Raw genomic sequence first — 24,762 nt, forward strand, 5'->3', positions numbered from 1 at the left:
TCAGATACCTATTTTATTAGACATGCACCGAAAAAGCTCTAAAACAAAAGTGTCAAACTAACGATCTGAGCAGCAATTCAACAGTGAAAATCAATAAATAAGTAATATGTTTTTTTTACTGTTTGCTGTGTTTTTTATTTTACGCATACCCATTATTTATCTTCATGGTTGGCAGGTCTGTCAAAATTGCAACTCTCTATGAACTTACGCAAGTAAACTCTTCTGGAATCTTACAGATGGTTAAAAATTGATCAAGAGTCATGGTCCTAGTAAAGTGCAAGTCAGCAACTCTCAGGAAAATAAAATGCAATGTTAAATGACATGTTATGTACAAATTTAGGATTATGGTTCAGAAAACATGGGCAGATTTTTGAAGATGTCACCATTCAGCCAGTTAGAGTTTTGAGGTCAGAAACAGGGAAAGAATGGCAGGAAAATGATCAGACTAAGGCACAGAATGAACATTTGAAATCAGTTCTAGCAGCAAAATACCCAAAAATAGAATAAAAAAAATGGAGATACTAATGGCTGCTTTCAGCATAGCAGGCAGCTGCTAGAGTAGCCTTAACCCAGCTATGCAAAGAAAATATGTGTGTGATATGTCCAAAGACATCCAGGATAAACTAGACCCTGCTGATCTCCAATCAGGACTAGGAACTAGGCTAAAGATAGCAAAGAGAAAAATAGGCAGAGAATGTAGGTGGACATGATAACTGCGAGTGCCAGAGCTTTACTCTTCTACAGAACTCGAAGATGATTTGGCTTGATTTGGATATAATTTGGCCGCCTGAAATACTGCAAATTGAGGCTCAAGCTGAAGAGATGCCAGCACAGGCTAGATCCCAAACCTGTCACTTAATCAGCCATTACAGCCAGTTACCATCTGCATGAATGACTTCATTGACAAGCAAATGGTCAGGCAGTCATGCATTAAGGAATCAAGAAAAGTGAATCTTTACAAATGTGAATTCTCTTACCTGAAAGCGTGAGGAGGCACAAAGCCCTTCAATGACGTATAAGCACACCTCGAACAAATTGAAGGAGTCTCATATTGTACAAGTCACCTGAAAAAACTATGGCCTTAGCCAACTCAATGGGGGAAACCTCTCGGCTAGCTCATTTGCTTTAAAATTGTCTGTTCAGGCAAAATGTTTTCAAGAAGTGACTGGGTTTGTCTTCTTTTCCTGTAGAATATAAGAGCATTTTTTTTTCTCAATTGAATCACTCTCGAGTTCTCAATTCTCATGAGTGGGGTATTGGCTCAAATCTCTCATGGCTTTACTTTAATATTGTCTTGTCTCATTTTGGTCAGCTGTAGCTAGTTAGTTCTTGCTAGCTCCAACATGTGCTTTAATGAAGATAAGATGTGGGGTGTTTCATTTTAATTTGAACTTTTTAACGAGACCCGTTATTTCTGACATTATTTCTGACAAGTTGAGTTTCTCAGACATTTGGAGAGCTTTGCAACCTCTAGATGAGTTATGTTAATCTAACTAACTATTAGAAACCTACTTTTATTGAACAAAAATATGAATACATAGTGCATTTCAAGATATCTTAAATTTACCAATGTAGATTTTTACGTTTTGAAACGCAAACCCAAAAAAATGCACCCAAATATGTTACAATTTCTATAGAAACAGCTTATTTATGGACTTGTATGGCTGACGCTCCACGTAAACTAAATTGAAAAACATCTAATTGTTGATATAGCAATGTTTCTCTAGTATCATTGCTTTGTAACAATTGGTAGAATGAGAGGAATCCATCATTGAATATTTGCCCCACTGTGATTTAATGTCATGTATGTGGTAATCTATTGAGCTGCTTTGTTGTTTTGACACTCTTTTGTATATTTTAATCTAGATCTCAAAATTTATTCTAAGCTTTCCACAATTCTATTATGTGCCAAATGATTTGTGGGTACAACCTGGAGGACATTTTTTATTCAAGGCATGTGGCTGGATGGACAACTATGCACCTACTTGCATGGCTTGCATATTGGCATTCAGACAGAGAGTTAAAGAAGACTCCAAAGAATGCATTCCCCTGAGCATTTGCACTTCAAAGCTATCAGTTCTGCTTCAGAGGCGATGCTGTGCATCAAACGGAAACTAGGAATAAATGAGAAATCATGAGGGGCTGTCTCTAATCAGAGCAAACAGGCAAGATGTGGGAGAGAAAGCATTGGAACAGGACAAAATGAGATGTTCTGGATAGGGTAAATGACATGCACTGTCTAGCAATGAGAAGAATAAAAAAAAAGGGTTTTATTAATAATAATAATAATAATAACAGTGACTGAAAAGATGAAAGAAAAAAAAGAAAAGGTGGGGGAAGGGGGGTGCATGCATAAAGCCCAGACTGATTCAGGATATTACATTTAAACTGATATATTTAACGTGTATGTGTGTATGTGACCAGAGAAAAATAATACAAATAATAAAAATGAAAGAAATGGAAAGAGAGAGTAGGAGTGTGAAAGTGCCTCAAGCGCTATTCCTGACTTCACAATAAGCTGATTGGGCTCACTGTGTACTACCAGTTATCACATCCTGCATAGGACACCCTTAACAAGTTTTACGCGATGTGAGAAAAACACAAATAGCTGAACATTGGCCAAGTTGGGTTCAAGTTCCAGTTTGCTGTGAGGTTAGGAGCTTCTTCTAAACTACACACACACACACACACACACACACACACACACAAACACACACTGACCCCATCCTATAAGTGTGAAGCCCCAGAGGTACTTGGAGTCAGAGAAGAAAGCCATGAATATGAGGCTGTGTAAGTAAAGTCCCTCCACCAGGATCCAGTAGTAGTTTGTGGCCAGGAAGTAGATAAACAGCAACACGGTGATCTTACAGCCGACCTGCAAAAACGCACAAAGAGTTCATTTGAGTTTTGCTGTGTTTTTCTTCTATGCATCGTACCACACGACTGCAGGTCGGGGGGCAGTCGTGGCCTAATGGATAGAGAGTCGGCCTCGCAACCCGATGGTGAACCTGAAGGTCGTGAGTTCGAGTCTCAGGTCCGGCAGGGATTGTAGGTGGGGGGGAGTGAATGATCAGCGCTCTCTTCCACCCTCAATATCACGACTGAGGTGAGACCCTTGAGCAAGGCCCCGAACCCCCAACTGATCCCCGGGCGCTGCAGCAAAAAAGGCTGCCCACTGCTCCGGGTGTGTGTTCACGGTGTGTGTGTGTGTGTGTGTTCACTTGGATGGGTTAAATGCAGAGCACAAATTCTGAGTATGGGTCACCATACTTGGCCGCAAGTCACTTCATTTCACTTCAAAGATGGGTATCATCAAGAAATAACTCTCTGTACAGGTGCCATTCACTATTCATTTTTTATCCCATATACTGATTCATTTTCAGCAGCAACAGCAATAGTGACATGTGTGCTAGTGCTCAACCTTTTGCATTCAAAATGAAAAAAAAAAAAACTTACATACTGAGTCTTGTCCAGAGGGCTGATGGAAACCACATTGATGTCGTCCATGAGCACCGCATCGTACTGCTGCATGCCGCCGTTGGCATCCACTACCAGGTCCTTCACAAAAATGCTGACGGCACGCAGCATGAAGGACACAAACAGGTGCATATGAATATAGTTTCTGGTGCAGTGAAGACGCCTGTGAAGAGAATAAATGATAAGCTTTTACGTCTCGTAATCCAAGTATCCAGTAGTTCAGCTCATATGGCTTCAGAAACACTTTGGAGGATCAAGGACTTCCTTTCAAAGCAATGGCAAAACTTGTGTGTTAAAAAAAATACTACAAAACATTATTCAAAATTTCAACCAGCTACTTACTGTACCCTTAGAAAAGTTGTTCAAAGAACTTGTTATTCATCATTATAGGGAAAGCTCTTTCATCACAAAACATACAGATGACTGTTGACCTGTACAAGTCCAGGTAATGGATTTTGGACCTGACTGTGTATATGATTATCGTTGAAACAGATGCAAATGGTCTGAGTTTGGAATCCCGGGTACAACAAAGAATGAAAAATGCATGGATATACACATGGGTGCCAAATTTAAGGAAAAAGCAACAATAATAAAGAGTGTAAGTAAGGTGTCAGGCCACCACAAGCCACCAGAACAGCTTGAACATGCCTTGACACAATTCTCTAGAACTGTACTGGCAGGATATATTCCTTCTGAAGATATTCCTTCAGATGGTGTTTTGATGATGGTGGCGGAAAGCGATGTCTAACAAGTCGCTCCAAAATCTCCAATAGGAGTTCAATTGGTTTGACAGATGTTCTACAATTCATATCTATGCAGTAACTAAGAAGGAACAAATGAGTAGTTCTTCATTAACACATATCTTATTACTATTAACTACTAGTTAATTACTCAGTAAGTATGTAAGTGGGAGTTCACTATTAACTATGCAGTACTTAACTGAGTCTTAAGCAGTAAATACTGAGGCTTATATTTCTCCTGTAGAAATACAATGGCATTTTTATAATAATTACTGATTAATTACTGATCACACTGACATTAATTCCCAATAGTAGATCTCCATGAGGAAGGAGCATTACCTTCCTCCTGGATATCTATTACCGTAATATACCTCAACCTATTCCAATACCTCAGTGTAATACCTAAGTTTACCTAAGTTGCAATACCTCAAGTACCTACGTTTTTTTTTTTACCTTCTGTGTTTTATCTAATACGAGCAAATAGTATGGTAATGTTAATGGTTGTTCGGTTTTTATTATTATTATTATTACTATTATTATTATTATAAGTAGTAACAATATACGATTTAAATTAAATCATCAGCCCTGCTTTGTACCTGAACATCTCCAAGCTATACAAATCACTTAAGAATGTTGCTTGCATGTATTTTTACTATATGGATATGAATTTAAACAATAAAGTAAAACTCATTACTAATGACTGTGACTAAGCAGCTGTGTTGAGAATTGTAAGACTCGGTATTTACTGCTTAAGGCTCTATTAATTACTGCATAGTTAATAGTGAACTTCCACTTACATACTTACTGAGTAATTAACTAGTAGCTCTGGTAGTTAATAGAAATAAAATATAAGTGTTAATGAACAACCACTCATTCGTTCCTGCATAATACTTGCATAGTTACCTATGAATTGTTGAACAGAATTGTAAAGTGTTACCAATGCCCTTCCAGAGTGTAATCGAGCCACCAGTTTTTAATTTGGCAGTCATCTGTATGTATAAGTTAAATTGCCCATTATCTACACAATTGCTCTCAGCAAGGACACTAAAACCCAGGATGCGATCAATGTCACATTGCTGAGCCATGGCTGGTACCAAGGTGATCAATAATCCTATTTGTTAGCTTTGTAGGCTGTAGGCTGAGATGACATAAGACTGTCACACTAGTGAAACTTCAAGCAAAAGATAATGGAGGATAATAGAAGCAAAACAAAATCGTTAAAAAAAAAAAAAAAAAAAGGTTTTCCCTTTGAATGCCCTGTTGGACACATCATGGCAAATGCACTGTGGCATTCATTTAAAATCATGGTATTGGTTTTTGGCAGAACAGCTGAGAAATCATCTCCAAGACGACACCTGTGCTGAAAGGTTGCTATCTGTGAGACCTATTTTTTAAATTAACAGACCCCTTTACCCATGTTCCTATTTATGTACTATTATGTAAATTTATATTATATATAAATATAAATCCAAATCAGGTGAACAGTTTCTTATATGCCCCCCCCCCCCCCCCCCCTAGATTACCAAATGTAATTGGACAAATTTACATAATCATAAATTAAATTGCCATCTTTAATATTGGTTGCAAATCCTTTGCAGTGATGTCTGCATGATGTCTAGAATCCATAGACCTCACCAGACACTGGCTTTCTTCCCTGGTAATGCTCTATCAGGCCTTTACTGCAGCTGTCTGGATAATCTGAGCAGATAATATAGCCTATTACACTTCAGAATTCATCTTGCTGCCTTTGTAAGCAGTCATATCAATAAATACAAGGGAACCAGTTCCATTAGCAATCATACATGCCTATGCCATAAGATGAAGTGGTATGCTTGGGATCATGAGCAGTTCCTTCTCTTCTCCATATTATACCACCTCATCTTATGGTTCCCTTGTATTTATTGATATGACTGCTTACAAAGGCAGCAAGATGAATTCTGAAGTGTAATAGGCTGTATTATCTGCTCAGATTCATCCAAATGCTTCAAAACTCATCTTTCTGATCTTTGTCTCGTCTGTCCATAGGATGTTCTTCCAGAACTGTATACACTTTTTTTTTTTTTTTTTTTTTTGGCAACCTCTAATCTGGTCTTCCTGTTTCTGAGGCTTACCAATGGTTTACCTCTTATGCTAAATCCTCTGGTGAAGCCCTCTCTTGATCTTAGACTTTGACACAGATACGCCTACCTCCTGGAGGGTGGTCTTGATCTGGCCAACTCTTGTGAAGGGGTTTTTTCTTCACCAGGTAAAGAATTCTTCTGTCATCCACCACAGTTGTTTTCTGTGGTCTTCTTGGCCTTTTGGTGTTCCTGAGCTCACCAGAGTGTTTCTTTTTTTTTTTTTTTTTTTTTTTTTTAAGAATATACCAAATTGTTGATTTGGCCACACCTAATGTTTCTGCTGTTTCTCGCTGCTGGACTTGTTTTGATTTTTCAGCCTAATGATGGCTTGCTTCACTGGCATTGACAACTCTTTGGATTTCATATTGAGAGTTAACAGCAACAGATTCTGAACACAAATGGCACACTTGAAATCAAATCTAGACCTTTAATCTGCTTACTTGAAATAATGAGGGAATAACACACACCTGAGAGAACAGCTGAGCAGCCAATTGTCCAATTACTTTTTTATTCTTCTATTCTTTCTACGTTTCTGGCATGTAAATATTATTTATATGTTTTTGTATTATGATACATATGTAAATATTAACCATCAGATGACTATACCTATTTCTGATATTGTTTTTTGATACATAAGAACAATCAAATGCCCCTGTTACTCCCTTATACACTGTCACAAATGCCACTATATGTGGAATTTCACTGATTGCACAAAAATTACATCCTATACTTTGGTGGTCTGTCATGGTTTGCCAAAAAATGTCTTTATTACATATATATCTAAATGTTCTCGGAAATGTACAAAACGATTCACATTCAACGAAAGAACCTCCATTTCAGTGCTCTTAAACAATCAAGTGCCTCCTAAGGTACATTTATGAGAAATGCAATCCCATGTGAAATGCATTTTTACAAGCTCATTTTTTGATTAGTCCAGAAACAAAAGAAAAAAAACAAACCAAGCAAGACCATCTCCATGGCAATTTCCATATTATGGATAAAAGACTAAAAGTTGGGGAGCAAATACAGGACAAACAGCACCACAGCCCTTCCAATGAGTAGTACCTGAAGTAGCCGATGATAAAAATGGCTACTAGCAAGGAGCTGAAGGATACAGCGTAGCCAACAGTGTACATGATGTGCAGTCTCTCAAAAAAGTCCCTCTGGGAGCATTCAGAAAGGAAAAAAAGACAGAGAGGGTATATAGTGCTATTTTACCGTGTTACTCTAATTAGCATTGTTCTACAAACCTGTCAGATTTCCGTGCACTTTCATAAGAAGGTTATTTTTTTTAAAAAAAGTATCTTCAGTATACACTTGATTTTTCTCTTTAAAAATAGCTATTAGGAAACTAAAAAAAAAGGAGCTGTACCTTGCCTCTTTCCTTGCCTGGCGTCAGGAACCACAGACATTCAGAGTAGTTTACCCAGGTTCTGTTCTCCAGCGAGAACCAGGTTCCATTCACGTCACACTTACGGTAGGCATAGCCTACAAGAAAACACACACGAGCAGTGGACAAATACTTTTTGAGTATGAACGTAAGCATACAACAACCATTTCATAAATATAAGTGTATTAAATTGGACATACCAATTTATGTGTAAAGGTAACAATGTGGAATCTTCCACTAAAGCTATTCCCAAATATCATAAACAATATCATAAGATACATCATAGCAGACATTCTACATTCTATATTTTTCAAGAGATAGCATGAGAAATGAAGTGTTACGTGACTAAGAACCAGTAAATTACCATTTATGAGTGGAAAGCAAAACTATTAAAGTTGTACCGTTGTGATTGAAATCGTAAATGTATCTGGGGCACGGCACTTTGGTGAGGGTCCCTAAAGAACCCTGAGGCCAGCAAATGAGCCCGTCCCATCCAGGGGCGCACACGTCATCTATACACACGTGCATACCCAAACACACACACACAGTCACAACACAGACATTTAAAGGACAAAGAACATAGATGATTAATATTCACTGTCAGTTCAGTTCAGCAAAAAGACTTACAGGTTGAAAATGTTCTAGATTCATTAACAGCAAAGACTTAGACTGATTTCTCAATATTAGTTTAACTATGACAAGAAGAAGGGTTTCTGTTCCACGTTGAAATGAGATTTGATATGCGTTGATGATGTCAGTGATGGCTGGTGGTGATATTTAATAGGAGGCTAAAATCTAATATCTATCAAAGACTGAATGCTAGAACATCTAGAAAGGAGAGCAAATCAATGGAACACTGGCTTATATTTATCAACTAGCCAATTTTTAGAATTTATGTTCTACTTTACATAATGTTAGACTAGCGTCAACGTTATCTATCTTGAGACTTGTAGAGAGAACAGGAACAGGTGAGCGTCACGTAGTGTCCCCTGGGTAGTATAGTTTATGTAGGGTAAGTATGAATGGCCCAGAACCTGATATGGGGAGGGCAGCTTGTAAGAAGTGCGCATATATATATATATATATACATATACACATACATACATATACAGTCAGGTCCGGAGGTATTTGGACAATGACAGAGTTTTTGTGATTTTGCCTTTATACACCACCACAATGGATTTGAAATAAAACAATCAAGATGTGATCGAAGTGTAGATTATATATATATATATATATATATATAATATGTTGTGTGTGTGTGTGTGTCCTATACAGCACAGTAGCTACACAGTACAGTAGCTTGAGTAACTGATTAAATTATCTCACTGGATAAATCAGACCTAGCCTGCTTGGTAGTTAAAGGGATAAAGCTAGCTAAAGCTAGATGGAAGTGTACCTAGTATAGGTTTGTATGAAAGGTAATGTTGATTTGACTAAAGTAAATATAGAGCTAATTTGAGTTTGCGTTCACTTTTTTGTAGACTTGTTAAATACCAAACAAAACAGGAAAATGCTTTAACTTGACTTACATTAGAAAGCTAACTACGAGTGCTCATAGGTTCAAGGTAAGGTAGCTAGCCAACTACCCAATAGTGACAATTCAGATCAAGGCTACCAGTTTAAATTACTTAAAATTTTTAATCCTTTAAGGTACTGTATTTGTATAATATTATTCTGTAACCTGTCTCTGATGAATGGTAGGCCTTTGCTGATTAGTAGATTTGACTTGTTTGGAATGATTGTGACCCCAAATCAGATGTAAGTGCTCCTAGCAAGGAAACTCGTTTTGCAGTATATTTCACAGTATACTGTATACATCGTCTATTGAAAATATCTCTTGTATCTATAAAATTAAATCAGTACCAGGTCTGCTTTCAGGTACATGGTTCCATCACTTTGACATTGACATTATATTGGAAGTATTCAAGTTGTGTGATACAAATTACTGTTATGATTTATAGCATAGGGTCCAACATAGGATCCTGGCCTCAAGAAAAAAATCTTTAAACATTGATTTGACATTTATATTCCAAAAAACAGTTTGGTTTGGAGCATGTGCACCAGTAAAGCGTTTCATCAGGCAATTTCCCCGCGTCCATGCCAAAAACCGGAACCTTATTTTGATGTCTTTTAGCAGGGGCTTAACGCTGCGAGCCAATTTTCCTGAGGACATTTTATATATCATGTTATGCCTATGCCTTGCCGGATTGCTTATTCACAGTAGAGCCTGCTTACTCATGAGCATGGATCTACCACGGATTTATAGATTCCTTGTTGTCACAGTGCAGTTCAAGAAGTTCTTTCTTTCCTCTTTATTCTCAATTGATTAAATGCACAGTTGCTCTTCTCTTGTGTACTTCAACATTCGTTACCAATTGCATGTCCGTTCTACCAGACGACCCTCCTTGAATTGTTCCTACCATAGTTTCTCTATTTTTATCTGAATGAGGAAGGAATTGAGGAATGTTTTCATTGTCTTCATAGATTATCTAAAGCTAGGGGGTTACCTCTAAAATGGTCTGTGACAACTGTATGTATGTATGTATGTATGTATATTTGAGCTCAACTTGAGGTCATGTTGAGGTCAACCAGTTCAGATCTTAGGAAAAAAATACTCTGATATCTGATTTTGATTTTGTTATCAATGTTAATCGAACCCCTACCCCTTTACAAAGCTGGTGGAGAGGAAATAAAGCTTAGCTTATTATTGCATAATACTTAATCTTCATTGATTCACAGGATTAGAAAGATGTTCTCAAATGCTCTGATTAGACACCACATTAGATCGTGCCAGACTGTGGAGGTTTAATTAAACGTGAAGCCAGAGCTTAAGCAGCGGGATTCTACCGTCCTGCTTCAATAACAAAACCTTCACATTTTAATAACTGTTACTCAACATGAAAAATTATTTTCCGCCTCTCTGGCATTTGGCATCCAATATGTTAATTTACACCACAGCACAGTTCAATCTGATTGCTCAGAAAGTGTGCATTAGTGTGTGTATTAGTTATATCATGAGCAATGGGTTTATATTAATGAGCTCGTTCTTATGTTATTGTTTCTATAGTAACAGGTCACACACAGGGACTTGTAAGGCGGACGCTCATATCTAAGACTAATAATAACTTAAAAACGAATCTAAGACTAATAATACATGGAAATGAAAAAGGTGTTTAGCAGAGGAAAATTTATAATTGTAGATTTGGTGATTTTTTTTTTTTTTTGGTCATCATTTTTTTGTCATTTTGTGTTTTTTTTTTGTTAGAACAAGTGAATTAATATAAACCTGTGATAGACAGACTATTCACTATCAGTGCTGCTGTTACAGAAAATTAATCAACACCTACTGACCAATCAGATTCTGGAATTCAATGTTACTGTGGTATACAAGAAAATAAACAAAACACTGTAAAATAATATAATGTCTCACATGTAATGCAGGTAGTTTTATTTTTCTGTGATTTTTTTTTTTTTTTTTCCACGATTCATTTATTTTCACGATTTTTCCTGATGATTAATTTTTATGTTTTTCCACATGATTAATTTAACATCTGATTTTCCACATGATTCATTTTTTCCCCATCTGGTTTTCCACATGATTCATTATTTTTTTTCACATCTTTCTTTCCATATGGTTAATTTTTTCACATCTGATTTTCCACATGATTCATTTGATTTTCACATCTTTCTTTCCATATGATTCATTTTTTGATATCTGATTTTGCAAATGATTCATCTATTTTCTCATCTGATGTTCCACATGGTTCATTTTTCACGTCTGATTTTACACATGATTCATTTTTTCCCATCTGTTTTTCATTATTAATTTTTTCTCATCTGATTTTCTACATGATCATTTTATTTTCATATTTATATCCATCATATTATCATATCATATCATATTTAGTTATTTACATATTCATTTTTTCCAAATCTGATGTTCCACAATTTTTTTTTCACAACTTACTTTCCACATGATTCATTTTTTCCACATTGGATTTTCCAAATGATTCATTTTTTCACATCTGATTTTCCATGATTCATTTTTTCACATGTGATTTTCTGCTGTACACGATTCATTTATTTTAACATCTTACTTTCCACATGATTCATTTTTTCTAATCTGATTTTTCACGGTTCATTTTTTCACATCTGATTTTCCACATGATTCATTTTATTTTCATATTTATATCTATCATATTATCATATCATATTTATCTTTCTTTCCACATGATTCATTTTTTCCAAATCTGATGTTCCACAATTTTTTTTTTTCACAACTTACTTTCCACATGATTTATTTTTTCACATCTGATTTTCCACATGATTCTTTTTTCACATCTGATTTTCCATCATTCATGTTTTCACATGTGCTTTTCTGCTGTACATGATCGATTTATTTTCACATCTTACTTTCTATGATTCATTTTTTCCACATCTGATTTTCCATATGATTCATTTATTTTAACATCTTACTTTCCACATGATTCATTTTTTTACATCTGATTTTCCACGGTTCATTTTTTCACATTTGCATTTCCACATGCCATTCCAGGACATAACATTTGAAATGCACATACACACACAGTTGTCCATAAGAGTTGTTATTATTATACGAGTCAGTGGTTAGGTATAGTAACTACTGAGGTTTACATTCACCGTCCACATTATTAGGAACACCTGTACACCTACACATTCATGCAGTTATCTAACCAGCCAATCACGTGGCAGCAGCACAACGCATAAGATCATGCAGATACAGTCCAAAAGCATCAGTTAGTGTTCACATCAAACATCAGAATGAAGAAAAAATGTGATCTCTGTGACTTTGATCGTGGCATGGATGTTGGAACCAGAAGAGATAGTTTGAGTATTTCAGAAACTGCTGATCTCCTGGGAATTTAACACGCAACAGTCTCTAGAGTTTACACAGAATGGTGCAAAAAAAATATTGACTGAGTGACAGTTCGGCGGGTGGAAACGCCTTGTTGATAAGAGAAGTCAGAGGAAAATGGCCGGATTGGTTCGAGCTGCTAGGAAGGATATAGTAACTCAAATAAGCACTCTTTACAACCATGGTGAGCAGAAAAGCATCTCAACATGCACAAGACCTGAAAATGAGCCTTGTCTTCTGCTGTTGTAGCCCATCCACCTCAAGGTTTGATGTGTTGTGCATTCTGAGATGCTTTTCTGCTCACCACGGTTGTAAAGACTGATTATTTGAGTTACTAGAGACTTCCTGTCAGCTCAGACCAGTCTGGTCATTCTCCTCTGATCTCTCTCATCAACAAGGTGCTTCAGCCTGCAGACCCTCTGCTCACAGGATGCATGACCTGTATCTGCATAATTTTATGCATTGCGCTACTGCCACCTGATTGGCTGACTGGATAGTGGGCGGTGAGTGTATTTCTAAAAGACTAGATTGTGTTAAGCTCTTGTCCTTGAAAGATGAACTATAGCATTGTATCCTTGCATTTCATATGATGTCACACTGTATAATTGTTGGCATTTTGAGGACTGAACACTGAATTTGCATCAATGTTACTAAATCTGTGCTTCATTAGGAAATTTATATACCATATATACTGACTGTCCTAATACACACATCTGTTAGTCCCTACGTTATGGGACAATTGGAAAATTTATCTCGGCAGCATTAGCAGTAGTTAATTAGCTGACATTGTCTTACCCTCTCTGTGAGGTTTTTTTTCTAGGAGTTTTTATACTTCTGATAAAACAGCCTGGGCTCCTTTAACCACCCAGATTGTGCTCTTAAATGCTTTGAAGCTCTCTAAAGCGGTTGTGTTTGAGATTCTATAGTATACAATGTGTATATACAGTGTATATATATACATATATATATATATATATATATATATATATATATATATATATATATACACAGTCGGGTTCATAAGTATTTGGATAGTGACACAATTTTCATAATCTTGCCTCTGTACACCACCATGATGGATTGAACCATGAAGCAATCAAGATGTGATTGAAGTGTAGACTTTCAGCTTTAATTCAAGGTGTTTAACAAAAATATTGCATTAGCTGTTTAGGAATTACAGCCATTTTTTTTACAGAGTCAAAATCTCTCTCCATTTTCACAGGCTCAAAAGTAATTGGACAAATTAACCATTACAAATATAAGGATTATTTTTAACACTTTGCAGACAGTGACTGCTTGGAACCCATGGACATCACCAAATGCTGAGTTTCCTCCATTTCCTTCATTAAAACACAGGTGAAGTGAATAACATTGATTATCTCATTATAATGGCACCTGTCAAGGGGTAGGATATATTAGGCAGCAAGTGAACAAAGATAAAAAGGTGTCGGAACACACAGTGCATCACGGCTTGCTGTGTATGAGGCTGCGTAGCCACAGACCGGTCAGAGTGCCCATGCTGACCCCTCTCCAACAACAAAAGCGTCTACAATGGGCATCAGAACTGGACCATGGAGCTATGGGATAAAGTGGCCTGGTCTGATGAATCACATTTTCTTTTACATCACGTGGACAGCCGGATGCATGTGCGTCGCTTACCTGGGGAAGAGATGGCACCAGGATGCACGACAGGAAGAAGACAAGCTGGCGGAGGCAGTGTGATGCTCTGGGCAATGTTCTGCTGGGAAACCTCGGGTCCTGGCATTCATGTGGATGTTACTTTGACACGTACCACCTACTTAAACACTGTTGCAGACCAAGTTACACCCCTTCATGGCAATAGTATTCCTTAATGGCAGTGGCCTCTTTCGGCAGGATAATGCGCCCTGCCGCACTGGAACGGTTTGAGGAACATGACAAAGAGTTCAAGGTGTTGACTTGGCTTCCAAATTCCCCAGATCTCGATCCGATCAAGCATCTGTAGGATGTGCTGGACAAACAAGTCTGATCTATGGAGGCCCCACCTCACCTTGCAACTTGCAGGACTTAAAGGATCTGCTGCTACCGTCTTGGTGCCAGATACCAAGTCTTGTGGAGTCCATACCTTGACAGTTGTGTATATATATAGTACATAAGCATCACAGTCTATTTGATCAGCTTTGTAGAAGTATTGTGTGTTCTCTTCCAATGTAAGGTGAGTGATTGTAGCCATATTTCATCTCTAGTTACTCTGCACCAACTCTCTCAATGAACTAAATCCAAAGTCATATACAATATACTAGATACAATGGGCCAGTTATACGACTGCAGGACATAATGTTTCTGTGATATGATTTCAGATTCCTACAAAAGCAGACTGAAAACATGAAATGTATTTGCTCCTTTATTAAACGTTGGTATTGTGATGGACAGAGAAGCAGAGCAGTTACTTACAGTACACTTTAGTATTTGTTATTAACCTGTGGCCAGTTCTCTGGCTCTTGATTGACGAAGGATGATTCTGAAGAACATACTACATACACAAACAGGCCTACACTGTCTTTGACGTAGTTATTTAGTCATGAAAGGTGGAATGAATAGAAAAACAAATTCTGATGTGAGGTTTAGAGGTATAGATAAATGTCATCCAGGCAATTGTGGGCAGGGAAGAGGCAAATGCGTTCATGGAATGCGTCTTGTTAATGGCAAGCCACTCTGCTTGCTAGGATGGCATGCTCCACCGATCGAATTTAAAACATTGAGAAACACTGTGATGGTGAGAAGAGAAAACAAAACTAAAGTATATGCCTTAAAATGTGCACTGATTTTAAATGCCTCAGCACAAGCATAGTAAAAGATGCTCACTTATTGCTTGAAAAGGAAAATGCATTACTTGCTTGAGCTTTGTGATTTTTTTTTTTTTTTTTTTTTTTTTAAGTGTCTAAACAATACTACTGCAAATGCTAAAAAAAAAAAAAAGGAAGACTTCTTGTTAAAAAATAAGTCAGCTGTGCCTACCTTCAGGATCATGCTCAGAAATGTTCTGGAGACACTGCACTTTGATATCATACAGCAGGAGAACCTGTTCTTGCGCAGTGAGTCCCACCTCGGGATCCACCAGCTGTGGATAAAGAACAACCGTTCCCGTGCAGTCAGCTCCAAAAGTATTGGCACACTTCACCGTATGAATTTGACATGGCGCAAGATTTCCATCTAAACGACTTCATCTCACATAAAACGTTCTCGCACAAAGGTCTGCTTTTTAAATAGTATTTTCTCTCAAAAACATGCAAAAAAAAAATAGTCACACATAAAGAATATTTAAAATACAGGCAGACTGTCAATTTCACACTGAAGTACTCCAAAAGAACAACCCCATCAGGTAATCACTAATTCATATTAGAAAGAGAAGACACTAACAGAGCTTCTTGTCAATTGTGAATTTTCTTTATTCCTTACTACCTATTTCCTTAGGGAATAAATTTGTGTTTGCGCAAATATCCAATCCCAACAATAAAGAACAAGCGTTCTTTAATGGTTCATTGGATAATTAAGGATTCTTAGTATTACAGAAAGTTTTTACTTTACTTACTTACTTTTCTTACTGATGGGTAAAAACTGTTGTATGGCTTTTACATAGAGTCCTTGTGTTTTAAAATGTGTAGGCATTGTTGTACGGAGTATAGGGAAAATGAAAAGAAAAAAAAAAGCTTTCAAGACAAAAGAGACGGATGGTTGTTAGAGCCAAGAGCATAGTACGAGAGCATACCCCTCCCACCCCACCAGAATTTTGCACAATTAAGTTGATTCCTCAGGGTGCCTACTTTCACACTCAACTGCTCCCAAACAACAACAACAACAACAACAACAATATCAGATAATCACCAATTCATATTCGAAAGAGAAGAAACTAACAGAGCTTGTTGTGGACGTGCCTTGATGATCACATTCTGATCACAGAGCAGTCACCCTGACAGCAGATCAGTCGATAGCTGCAGAACGAATCAGCCTGTCACTCTGAATGCCTTACAGGACTGCCACTGAAAGCGTACCAGCTTTCTCGGATTCAGGCAGAGACGTTGTGTTTCTGTATCATTATCCGATTGCCCAGGAAGACAACCCTAATATTTGTCACACTAAGCCTGGTTGGAAAGGTCAGAGCGTGATACTGAGAATGCACAGTGTGCCAAAGATTTTAAGCAGAAAGCAAAAATACGCAAAATGACTGGAAATGAAGCCACACAAACAGGAAGCTCGTCATTTATTCATATTATTCATTGTTTTATTTGGAGAATTAATGCAGGCTCAATAATTATTATTATTATTATTATTATAGACAGTGCCCAAATAAACAGCATATCTTTATTATTAAGACATTTTACTTGCCATAATCTCTTAATGATAGCAGGGTCTATGAAAATCACCATCATTTCTGAGGATCATTTATTTATTTATTTATTTATTTATTTATTTATTAAACTGGAATTATTTTTATTATTAATTAGGCAACATATGTGTTCTGCGCCCTGCTTATTTAAGGCTTTTATTTAAGTCAAATTGGAAATCATTGAAATTAGCATGAACATCAAGAGTTGTGCCCAAAAAAAAAGGTCTAAAAATTTTGGCTAGGCTTCAGAAGGGAGGTTAAAAAAAAAAAAAAAAAAAAACTGCATTAATTCTTATCCAGTCCCTGTAGATATATTGAGTTATTTATAAGCTAAAGGAAGAACATAGCTATAAAGATAGAAATAAATACATGATTTATTACATGAGGCTGCAAGGAATTAAGGAAAGGAAAGAAGAAAAGGAAGCGATTCGCGTGCTCACCTGCGCCTTGGCCAAACTCCAAAGCAAAACTTGCACACACAGCGCCTTCAGCATGCTGGAATCACTGTCTTATAAGACAACTAAAAGTCAGAATTTAATCCAAGTGCTTTGGAGGTAAGCAGGAAAAAAAAAACAAGCTCACTACTGTCCGCTGACACACAAGTGCAAATGCAAGGATAGGCGTCTCTTTTGGCGGCTCCAAAATTTTACGCACCAGCAGCCATCGACTTCATGAAGCGCAGGTGAATGCATCCAGTCTCTGACTGCCCAGAACACCAGGAGAGAGTGTGAATCCAGATTACAGCTGAAGCGTTTTGGTCTGGTGGTTGACCGAGGTGCAAAATCTGATCATGACTTGACGCGTAAAACCTTCTCCAGAGTGTTTCATCATCGGCGCAATGAAGACGCGAGTCTGCGCTCCGTCAATGAAGCTGAGCAGCTTTTTCTCGGGGATGGAAATGCAAGAGAAGCTCTGAGCACTTTTCCTTTGTGCGTCCTCATCCCTCAGGCGAGAAACAAGAACACAGCTTGCTCCATTATTAGAGCGGAATGTACTTTTAGCTCTGCGTAATCTTGTTCATAGGCTCAAGAGAAAGAGAGTAGGAGGAATAAACAGAAAGAGAGAGAATGGCTTTGTGTGTGTGCGTGTGTGTGTGTGTGTGTGTGTGTGTGGTGGGGGGATAGAAAGATAAAGATTAAGATGAGAAATAGGGAGAGTGCATACTGAAAAAAAATATTTTTTTGACATTGTGACATTGTGTCCTGCTCCTCTGACTGATCCACGTTTACACAAAAGAAGCCTTAATTACAGTCTTTACAACAGCAATCAGTGGGAGTGATTTCATAACTAATCAATGACCACGGATCAATAAAGTCTCCTGCTCTCCCAGCTGTTTCTAAACTTCAAATTGGACTCATCAAGCCAGGAGTGTGGCCTTTTGTCCTGGATCTGGTTGCAATTTACTCCCTCATATTTTCAATCCCGGCTGATCTTAGAGGACCCAGTACCCAGTAATGATATTGTAAAGAAAACACATGATTGACTCAAGTTTTACACGGACTCAACTCAGAGACCCTTTTATCCAGTCAGTCACTAGACTCGAGACTGAATTAAATTCAAGCACATAGTCAGTGAGAATTAAGTGCCTTGTTCAAGGACACAATTGCTGTAACTCACAATTTTCCAGCAGCAAGAAGAGAATGCTAGTCACCATTACTCATTTGAAAAAGCAGACTAAAAATGAACTCTTTGAAAAACAAAATAGGCAAGACTAGTAGTATTTGAACGACAATGAAATTAGTAGTTAGAAAAAAAAAAAGAACTGCGATTGCCACTTCATTTCACTACTTGATTCTAGTCTGCCTGGGAGAAAAGGTGAAAGATATATTTCTAGCATCTGTGGTACCGAGATAGAACAATTATACCTCACCACCTCAACCATCCGATCCCGGTGTCCGCACATACGCCGATCAGCTATAACATCAAAACCACCTGCCTAATATTGTGTAGATCCCCCTTGTGCCACCAAAACAGCCCTGACTCGTCGAGGCATAGACTCCACAAGACTTCCGAAGGTGTGCTGTGGTATCTGGCACCAAGTCGTTAGAAGCAGATTCGTTAAGTCCTGTAAGTTGCGAGGTGGGGCCTCCGTGGATAGAACTTGTTTGTCTAGCACATCCTACAGATGCTCCATTGCTACTGATGCAATGAAGGCAGATAATTGGTCTTCAGCAATGTTTAGGTAGGTGGTATGTGTCAAAGTAACATCCACATGAATGCCAGGACCCAAGGTTTCCCAGCAGAACATTGCCCAGAGACATCACACATCACACACCTCCACCACCTTGCCTTCTTCCCATAGTGCATCCTGATGTCATCTCTTCCCAAGGTAAGCGACGCATACGCACCTCGCCATCCACATGATGTAAAAGAAAACATGATTCTTCAGACCAGGCCATTTTCTTCCATTGCTCCATGGACCAGTTCTGATGGTCACAGACCAGATGGACTAGCCTTCGCTCCCCACGTGCATCAATGAGCCTTGGGCGCCCATGACCCTGTCGCTGGTTCACCGGTTGTCCTTTCTTGGACCTCTTTTGGTAGGTACTAACCACTGCTTGCCAGGAACACCCCACAAGACCTGCCGTTTTGGAGATGCTCTGACCCAGTCATCTCGCCATCACAGTTTGGCCCTTGTCAGATCCTTATGCCCATTTTTCCTGCTTCCATCACATCAACTTTGAGAACTGACTGCTCACTTGCTGCCTAATATATCCCACCCCTTGACAGGTGCCACTGTAACGAGATAATCATTGTCATTCACTTCATCTGTCAGTGGCTTTAATGTTATAGCTGATCAGTGTAGGTACTCATAATGGCTGAAATTTTGATGAAGCTGCCCCTAGTGACAAGCTTTATTTTATTTTCTCCTGAGCGTCAACCATAAGTGGTCATGACTACTATTACACAGCCAATTACTTATATTTTCATAACTTATAGATACTTACATAAACAGCACCAACGAATGTGTGGTGGCTAAAGGGATTTTAGATGAACTTAAATAAAGTGGCTTGCAAAAGTATTCAACCACCATGGAATTTATCAGATTTGTCACACATTCTTCCTGTCAGTATTTTTACTGTAAATGTGTGTTCTTTTACAGTGAATTACAGTGAAGTCAAAACTAATTATTGGTCAGCGAGTATTTCAAAGAAAGCTGAAAAATGCTGTATGCATAAGCATTCAACCATCCAGGTTCCTAATGTGCCAGATGGAAAGACTTATTGAGGACACATCTGACTTATACTTGGTGTTCTTCTGTGAAATATTAAAACATCTCCCATTTTCTGGACAAAAACCACCTCAGTTGAACTGTCTTTGAAGAGACTGTCAGTCTGAAGGAAAGGAGTGAAAATGAAGCCTAAGGAGCATTTGAAAGAAGTTAAAGATAAGCTAATAGAATTTCATAACCTATCAATAAGGTGTAAAATTATATCTAAGAGGTTACACACACCAGTAAGGACTGTTGGATCAATAGTGAGGAAGTGGAAGCTGCATCACACCACCCAAGAACTACCTAGTCAAGGCCCTCCCTCAAAAAACAAGACAATGACTGGTGATGGAAGCCATAGTGCAGCCCTTGAGAGTGACCCAGTGAAGATGTGTTTTTTTGGTGTGATGACACCAAGAATGAGATACTGTATTTGGGCAAGTTTCAAAGTGCTATGTGTGGTGCAAACCTAAGGCAGGTCATACCTCAATTCACACCATCCCTACAGTGAAATATGGTGGTGGCAGCATCATGTTCTGGGGACACTTTTCATCTTCAGGACCTGTCAAAATTGAAGGGAGAATGGATGGCGCAAAATACAAGGGGATATCTACTTCGGTCTGCTAAAAAAGTTTGGGAGAAACCACACTTTTGAGCAGGACAGCGTTCTCAAACACAAGGCCAAAGCAATGCAGGAGTGGGTAAAAACAAAAAGGTGGATGTTCTACACTGTGGCCAGGTCAAAGCCATTGAGGATCTGCGGCACTGTTTGAAAATTGCAACATCCTTGAGCAAATCTGCCAGGAAGAATGGGTGAAAATCACTCCTAAGTAATATGCAAAGCTGGTTGGAACTTATCCAAACACGAAGTACAACGAGAAACAGAATATGGGCTGGTACAAATTTCATGATAAGATGCAACTCTAAAAGAAACAGCAGGGATGCACAGAACAGGTGAACACTATCAGGTAACAAACCAATGACCGGAAGGGGGGAGGGAAGCAGGACTAGAACAAAAAAAAAACCAAAACATTGTAACATTTGTAACAATTTCGCTATCCAAAAACTTGATTTATTGCGTGAGGAAGTCACACTTAGCTAGCGAGGTCTTAGACATCTTTCCTACTGTGTTTGTTGAACTGGCTCCAATGTAATCTTTGCACAAATGACCTAATTCACAAATAGACTAAAGAGCAAAAACATCCCCATTTTGATACCAATTACACATTACTACTAAAACCTATTCCAGAGTTGGCATGTTGTGCAGCATTACTTCTGACTGATTTAATCCTATTAATGTTTTTGTGCTTGAACTTGACTAAGAATTAGGTGAAACCGACGGCAGCCATTTCAATATTAGCGCAAAGAATCTCGGGAGAAGAGAGTCCATCAATTAATCCCTTCAAAATGACAGCATATAAGGGACATTTAATGTACATACATGTCATCACTTCAGTTTGGAATGATGTTTGGAGAAGTGTTTGGAAGGCTAACCCATTTTGTGTCCCTAGAAAAAGTGTCAAATGCATATTTTTTTTTGTCCAGACTTCATGGAATTAATCCACCACATGGACAACAGCCAGGTCAAGCTACACAGTGATGCGCTCACTACATTATATCCTTTACAAACTCATTCTGCACATAAGCAGGGTAGACATTATAATTTATTTTTTTTTTAGCTTTAATTGGACGCACAGCTCGTTCTATTTCATGGTGTGTACTAAAAGTATTAGAAAAGGCAAAATAGGTCAACACTGAATTACAGGAGAAAAGGTGTTTCCTAGGAAACCGTTTTCATTTCTCTTTCCTCAAGGTTATTTTTTTTTTTTTTGGTGTTTTTCGACTTCCTGCTGATAAGACCTGTTGCATGTCATAATTGTCTTGGGGGTGTCGGTCTGTTCAATTTAATTGCTCGTTGAAGCAATTTAATTCTCTTTCATTTGATTTGCTTTGATTCACCTTTGCTGCCATTCATAAAGAGATGGAATTTTTTTAAAAAACAAGACATAATGAGCCGTAATTTAGACCTGGCACATGTTTTTTTTTTTTTTTTTTCTTTTGTTTTTCACAGACAAAGTGAAATTATCATCATGAATCACATCCATCCAAGTTGCCTTTTTTCCCTGAAGCTTACTCAAATGAAAGAGACTATATTTCTGTTGACTGGATTAATATAACTTTATTCATATTGCTTTATTGTGTTTACTTAGCCGCTTAAATTACCAACTCATTATTCAGTTGCTGGTGTTGTTCCTTCATCTGCTCCCGTTAGACGTTGCCACAGCGGATCATTGGTCCGCATATATGATTTGGCACAAGTTTTTACACCGTTACTGACTCAACCCTCCCCAACTTTATACGGGGTTGGGACTGTTTTTCATTCCAGTTTGTTTTTGTGATAAACTGCTCATTGCGGCCCTCTTAAAAAAATTTGAAAATAGAAAAGTTTCCATTACACTGTAATAATAATTTCAAATTTGCATGGCATTAAATAAATAATTTAAGTCTCAACTGTGATTGATATTTTATTTTAGGTCTGTTGATGTGCCTATCCCAGGAACACTGGGTGTGATGTGGGAATAAACCCTTGAAAGAGATACCAGTCCATTGCAGGGCACAATGCGCGCACACACACACACACACACACACACTCATTCACACCTGGGGCAATTTATCTTTGCCAATTCGCCTGCTGGCATGTTCGGGAGGTGGGAGGAAACTGGAGAGCCCGGAGGAAACCAAATGATGTGGAGGATAAAAACGAAAACCTATAACGATGTATTTTTAGCTTCCTACTAGCCCATTAATACCAGCTGCCATTTACTTCCTAGAGCATATGGAATAAGTGATGAATAAGTGTCAGCGAAATGCTACCAAATTGTTTGAGTAATGTCTACAGCAGTAGTACAACTAACGGATTCGTAATTTGATTTTACATTGTTTTTTATTATTATTATTATCATTATTATTATTTATTTAGGGGCAGCACAGTGGCACAGAAGGTATAGTTGAAGCCTCCGGGTCCCTGCAATGTTCCTGAGCGTTCCTGTTGAATGTTCCTGTTGTGTTACTGTCTGTGTGGAGTTTTGCATGTTCTCCTTGTGTCTGTGGGTTTCTCAGGTTTCCTCCCACCCCTCAAAACCTTCAAATTGGCCCATGAATATGTGTGTATGGTGCCTTGCGATGGACTAGTGTTCCATTCGGGGCGTGTCCCTGCCTTGGACCCAGTGTTCCCAAGATGCACACTGACCAGGATCAAGTTATTACTGAAGATGCTTGAAGGTATGAATTTTATATTTACACTTGACTGATGTTCAGTTGCTCCTGAGGCCTTGATTAACTGAATCAATTCTAATTACAAGTGCTAGATGAAGCCAAATTATTTCAATTGTTTGCTTTGATTGTAATATGGTGTGTGTGTTGACGTCACTTCAGCTGAATGCAAGTTCGACTACAAGTCTGGGTGTAAAGCCAACTCGAAAGCATGTTTAGAGGTGTTACTTTAAAACTAGTGCGGTATAGAATTTCAGTTGCACCTTAGACACTTAGATATATCATAAATAGTAGTGCATATAATGATTGTGGATCAAAACTTTCTCAAACATCACCAACATGTTCTAGCATAAACAGGAAATATTATACCCATGATTGAGACACAGGGAAGCAGTTAGTGCCCGTCTTTCTCAGTGTACCATTTACTTCAAGCACATCTCGAGTTAGTTCTTGTTAATGACCATTCAGATAGACCATTCTTTACAATAATGTGGTGAATCAAATGATCCGTGTCTTGTATTTGCACTATTTATGAGGTTTTTTTTTTTTTCTGCACGGGCTTTCATACAGCAACTTTTTAGTAACAACTCACAGCAATAGATGGAAGATTTAAAAAAAAAAAAAAAAAAAAAAAAGCAGCTGCAAACAACTGAATGACTGAACGGCTTCCCAAACTTTTTTGTCAGCTCATCTCTTTCAACCTATGTTATTACCTCTTGAGACTTGAAGTAGGCTAACATTGTAATAAATGTCAAAAAAGTGTTACTTAAAGCAAGTTATTTTTGATATTATGAAATATAGGAACATATTCTTTCGTATTTTTATTATTAGAATTCATAAAAATATATCATTTTATAGTAAATTTAATGTGACATCGACATTTTTATCATTCTTATGAACTTCTAGTGGTTCAGGTACCTGGCCAATTATCTCATATATATATATATTGTGTGTATATACAGTGTATTTCAGTGAGGTGGCCATGGCCATAACCATATAGTATGTATTATATAGTGCATAGCTCACTATTTGAGACTCTGGTGATATTTCCCATTCAATTCTTTGAATGTCAGTAAGGAAAATTGTTGAGTATAACTATTCAAATGAATCATTTTCTTGTCATGCCAGGATTTGTAGATTCCTGCCAATAATGATATCCTGCTTATTAAAGTTCTTTTAAATGGAGCAAACATTAGCGGTGACTTGCCGCATCCTAAGTGCTTTTATCTGCGATAAAAAGTGCAGGTCAAAAGGATTAGACCAAAGATTTGCGAAGCACAAGCTTGCA

General features: G+C 37.9%; 1 protein-coding gene across 1 annotated transcript in view; it reads right to left on the reverse strand.

Moving 5' to 3' along the window:
- pth2rb (parathyroid hormone 2 receptor b) overlaps positions 1-18,038 on the reverse strand; it is a 45,062-nt gene extending 27,024 nt beyond the window's left edge. Inside the window, exons 1-7 of the mRNA XM_026947788.3 lie at positions 17,431-18,038; positions 15,622-15,724; positions 8,129-8,239; positions 7,710-7,825; positions 7,403-7,500; positions 3,457-3,640; positions 2,722-2,875 (exon numbers count right to left, since the gene is read on the reverse strand). Of these exons, the coding sequence (XP_026803589.1) occupies positions 2,722-2,875; positions 3,457-3,640; positions 7,403-7,500; positions 7,710-7,825; positions 8,129-8,239; positions 15,622-15,724; positions 17,431-17,484 (820 nt within the window). The 5' untranslated portion in view covers positions 17,485-18,038. The remainder of the gene's footprint in view (positions 1-2,721; positions 2,876-3,456; positions 3,641-7,402; positions 7,501-7,709; positions 7,826-8,128; positions 8,240-15,621; positions 15,725-17,430) is intronic.
- Between the last annotated feature and the right edge of the window lie 6,724 nt (positions 18,039-24,762).

This window comes from Pangasianodon hypophthalmus, chromosome 25, assembly GCF_027358585.1.
Source record: "Pangasianodon hypophthalmus isolate fPanHyp1 chromosome 25, fPanHyp1.pri, whole genome shotgun sequence".
Classification (NCBI taxonomy): Eukaryota; Metazoa; Chordata; class Actinopteri; order Siluriformes; family Pangasiidae; genus Pangasianodon; species Pangasianodon hypophthalmus.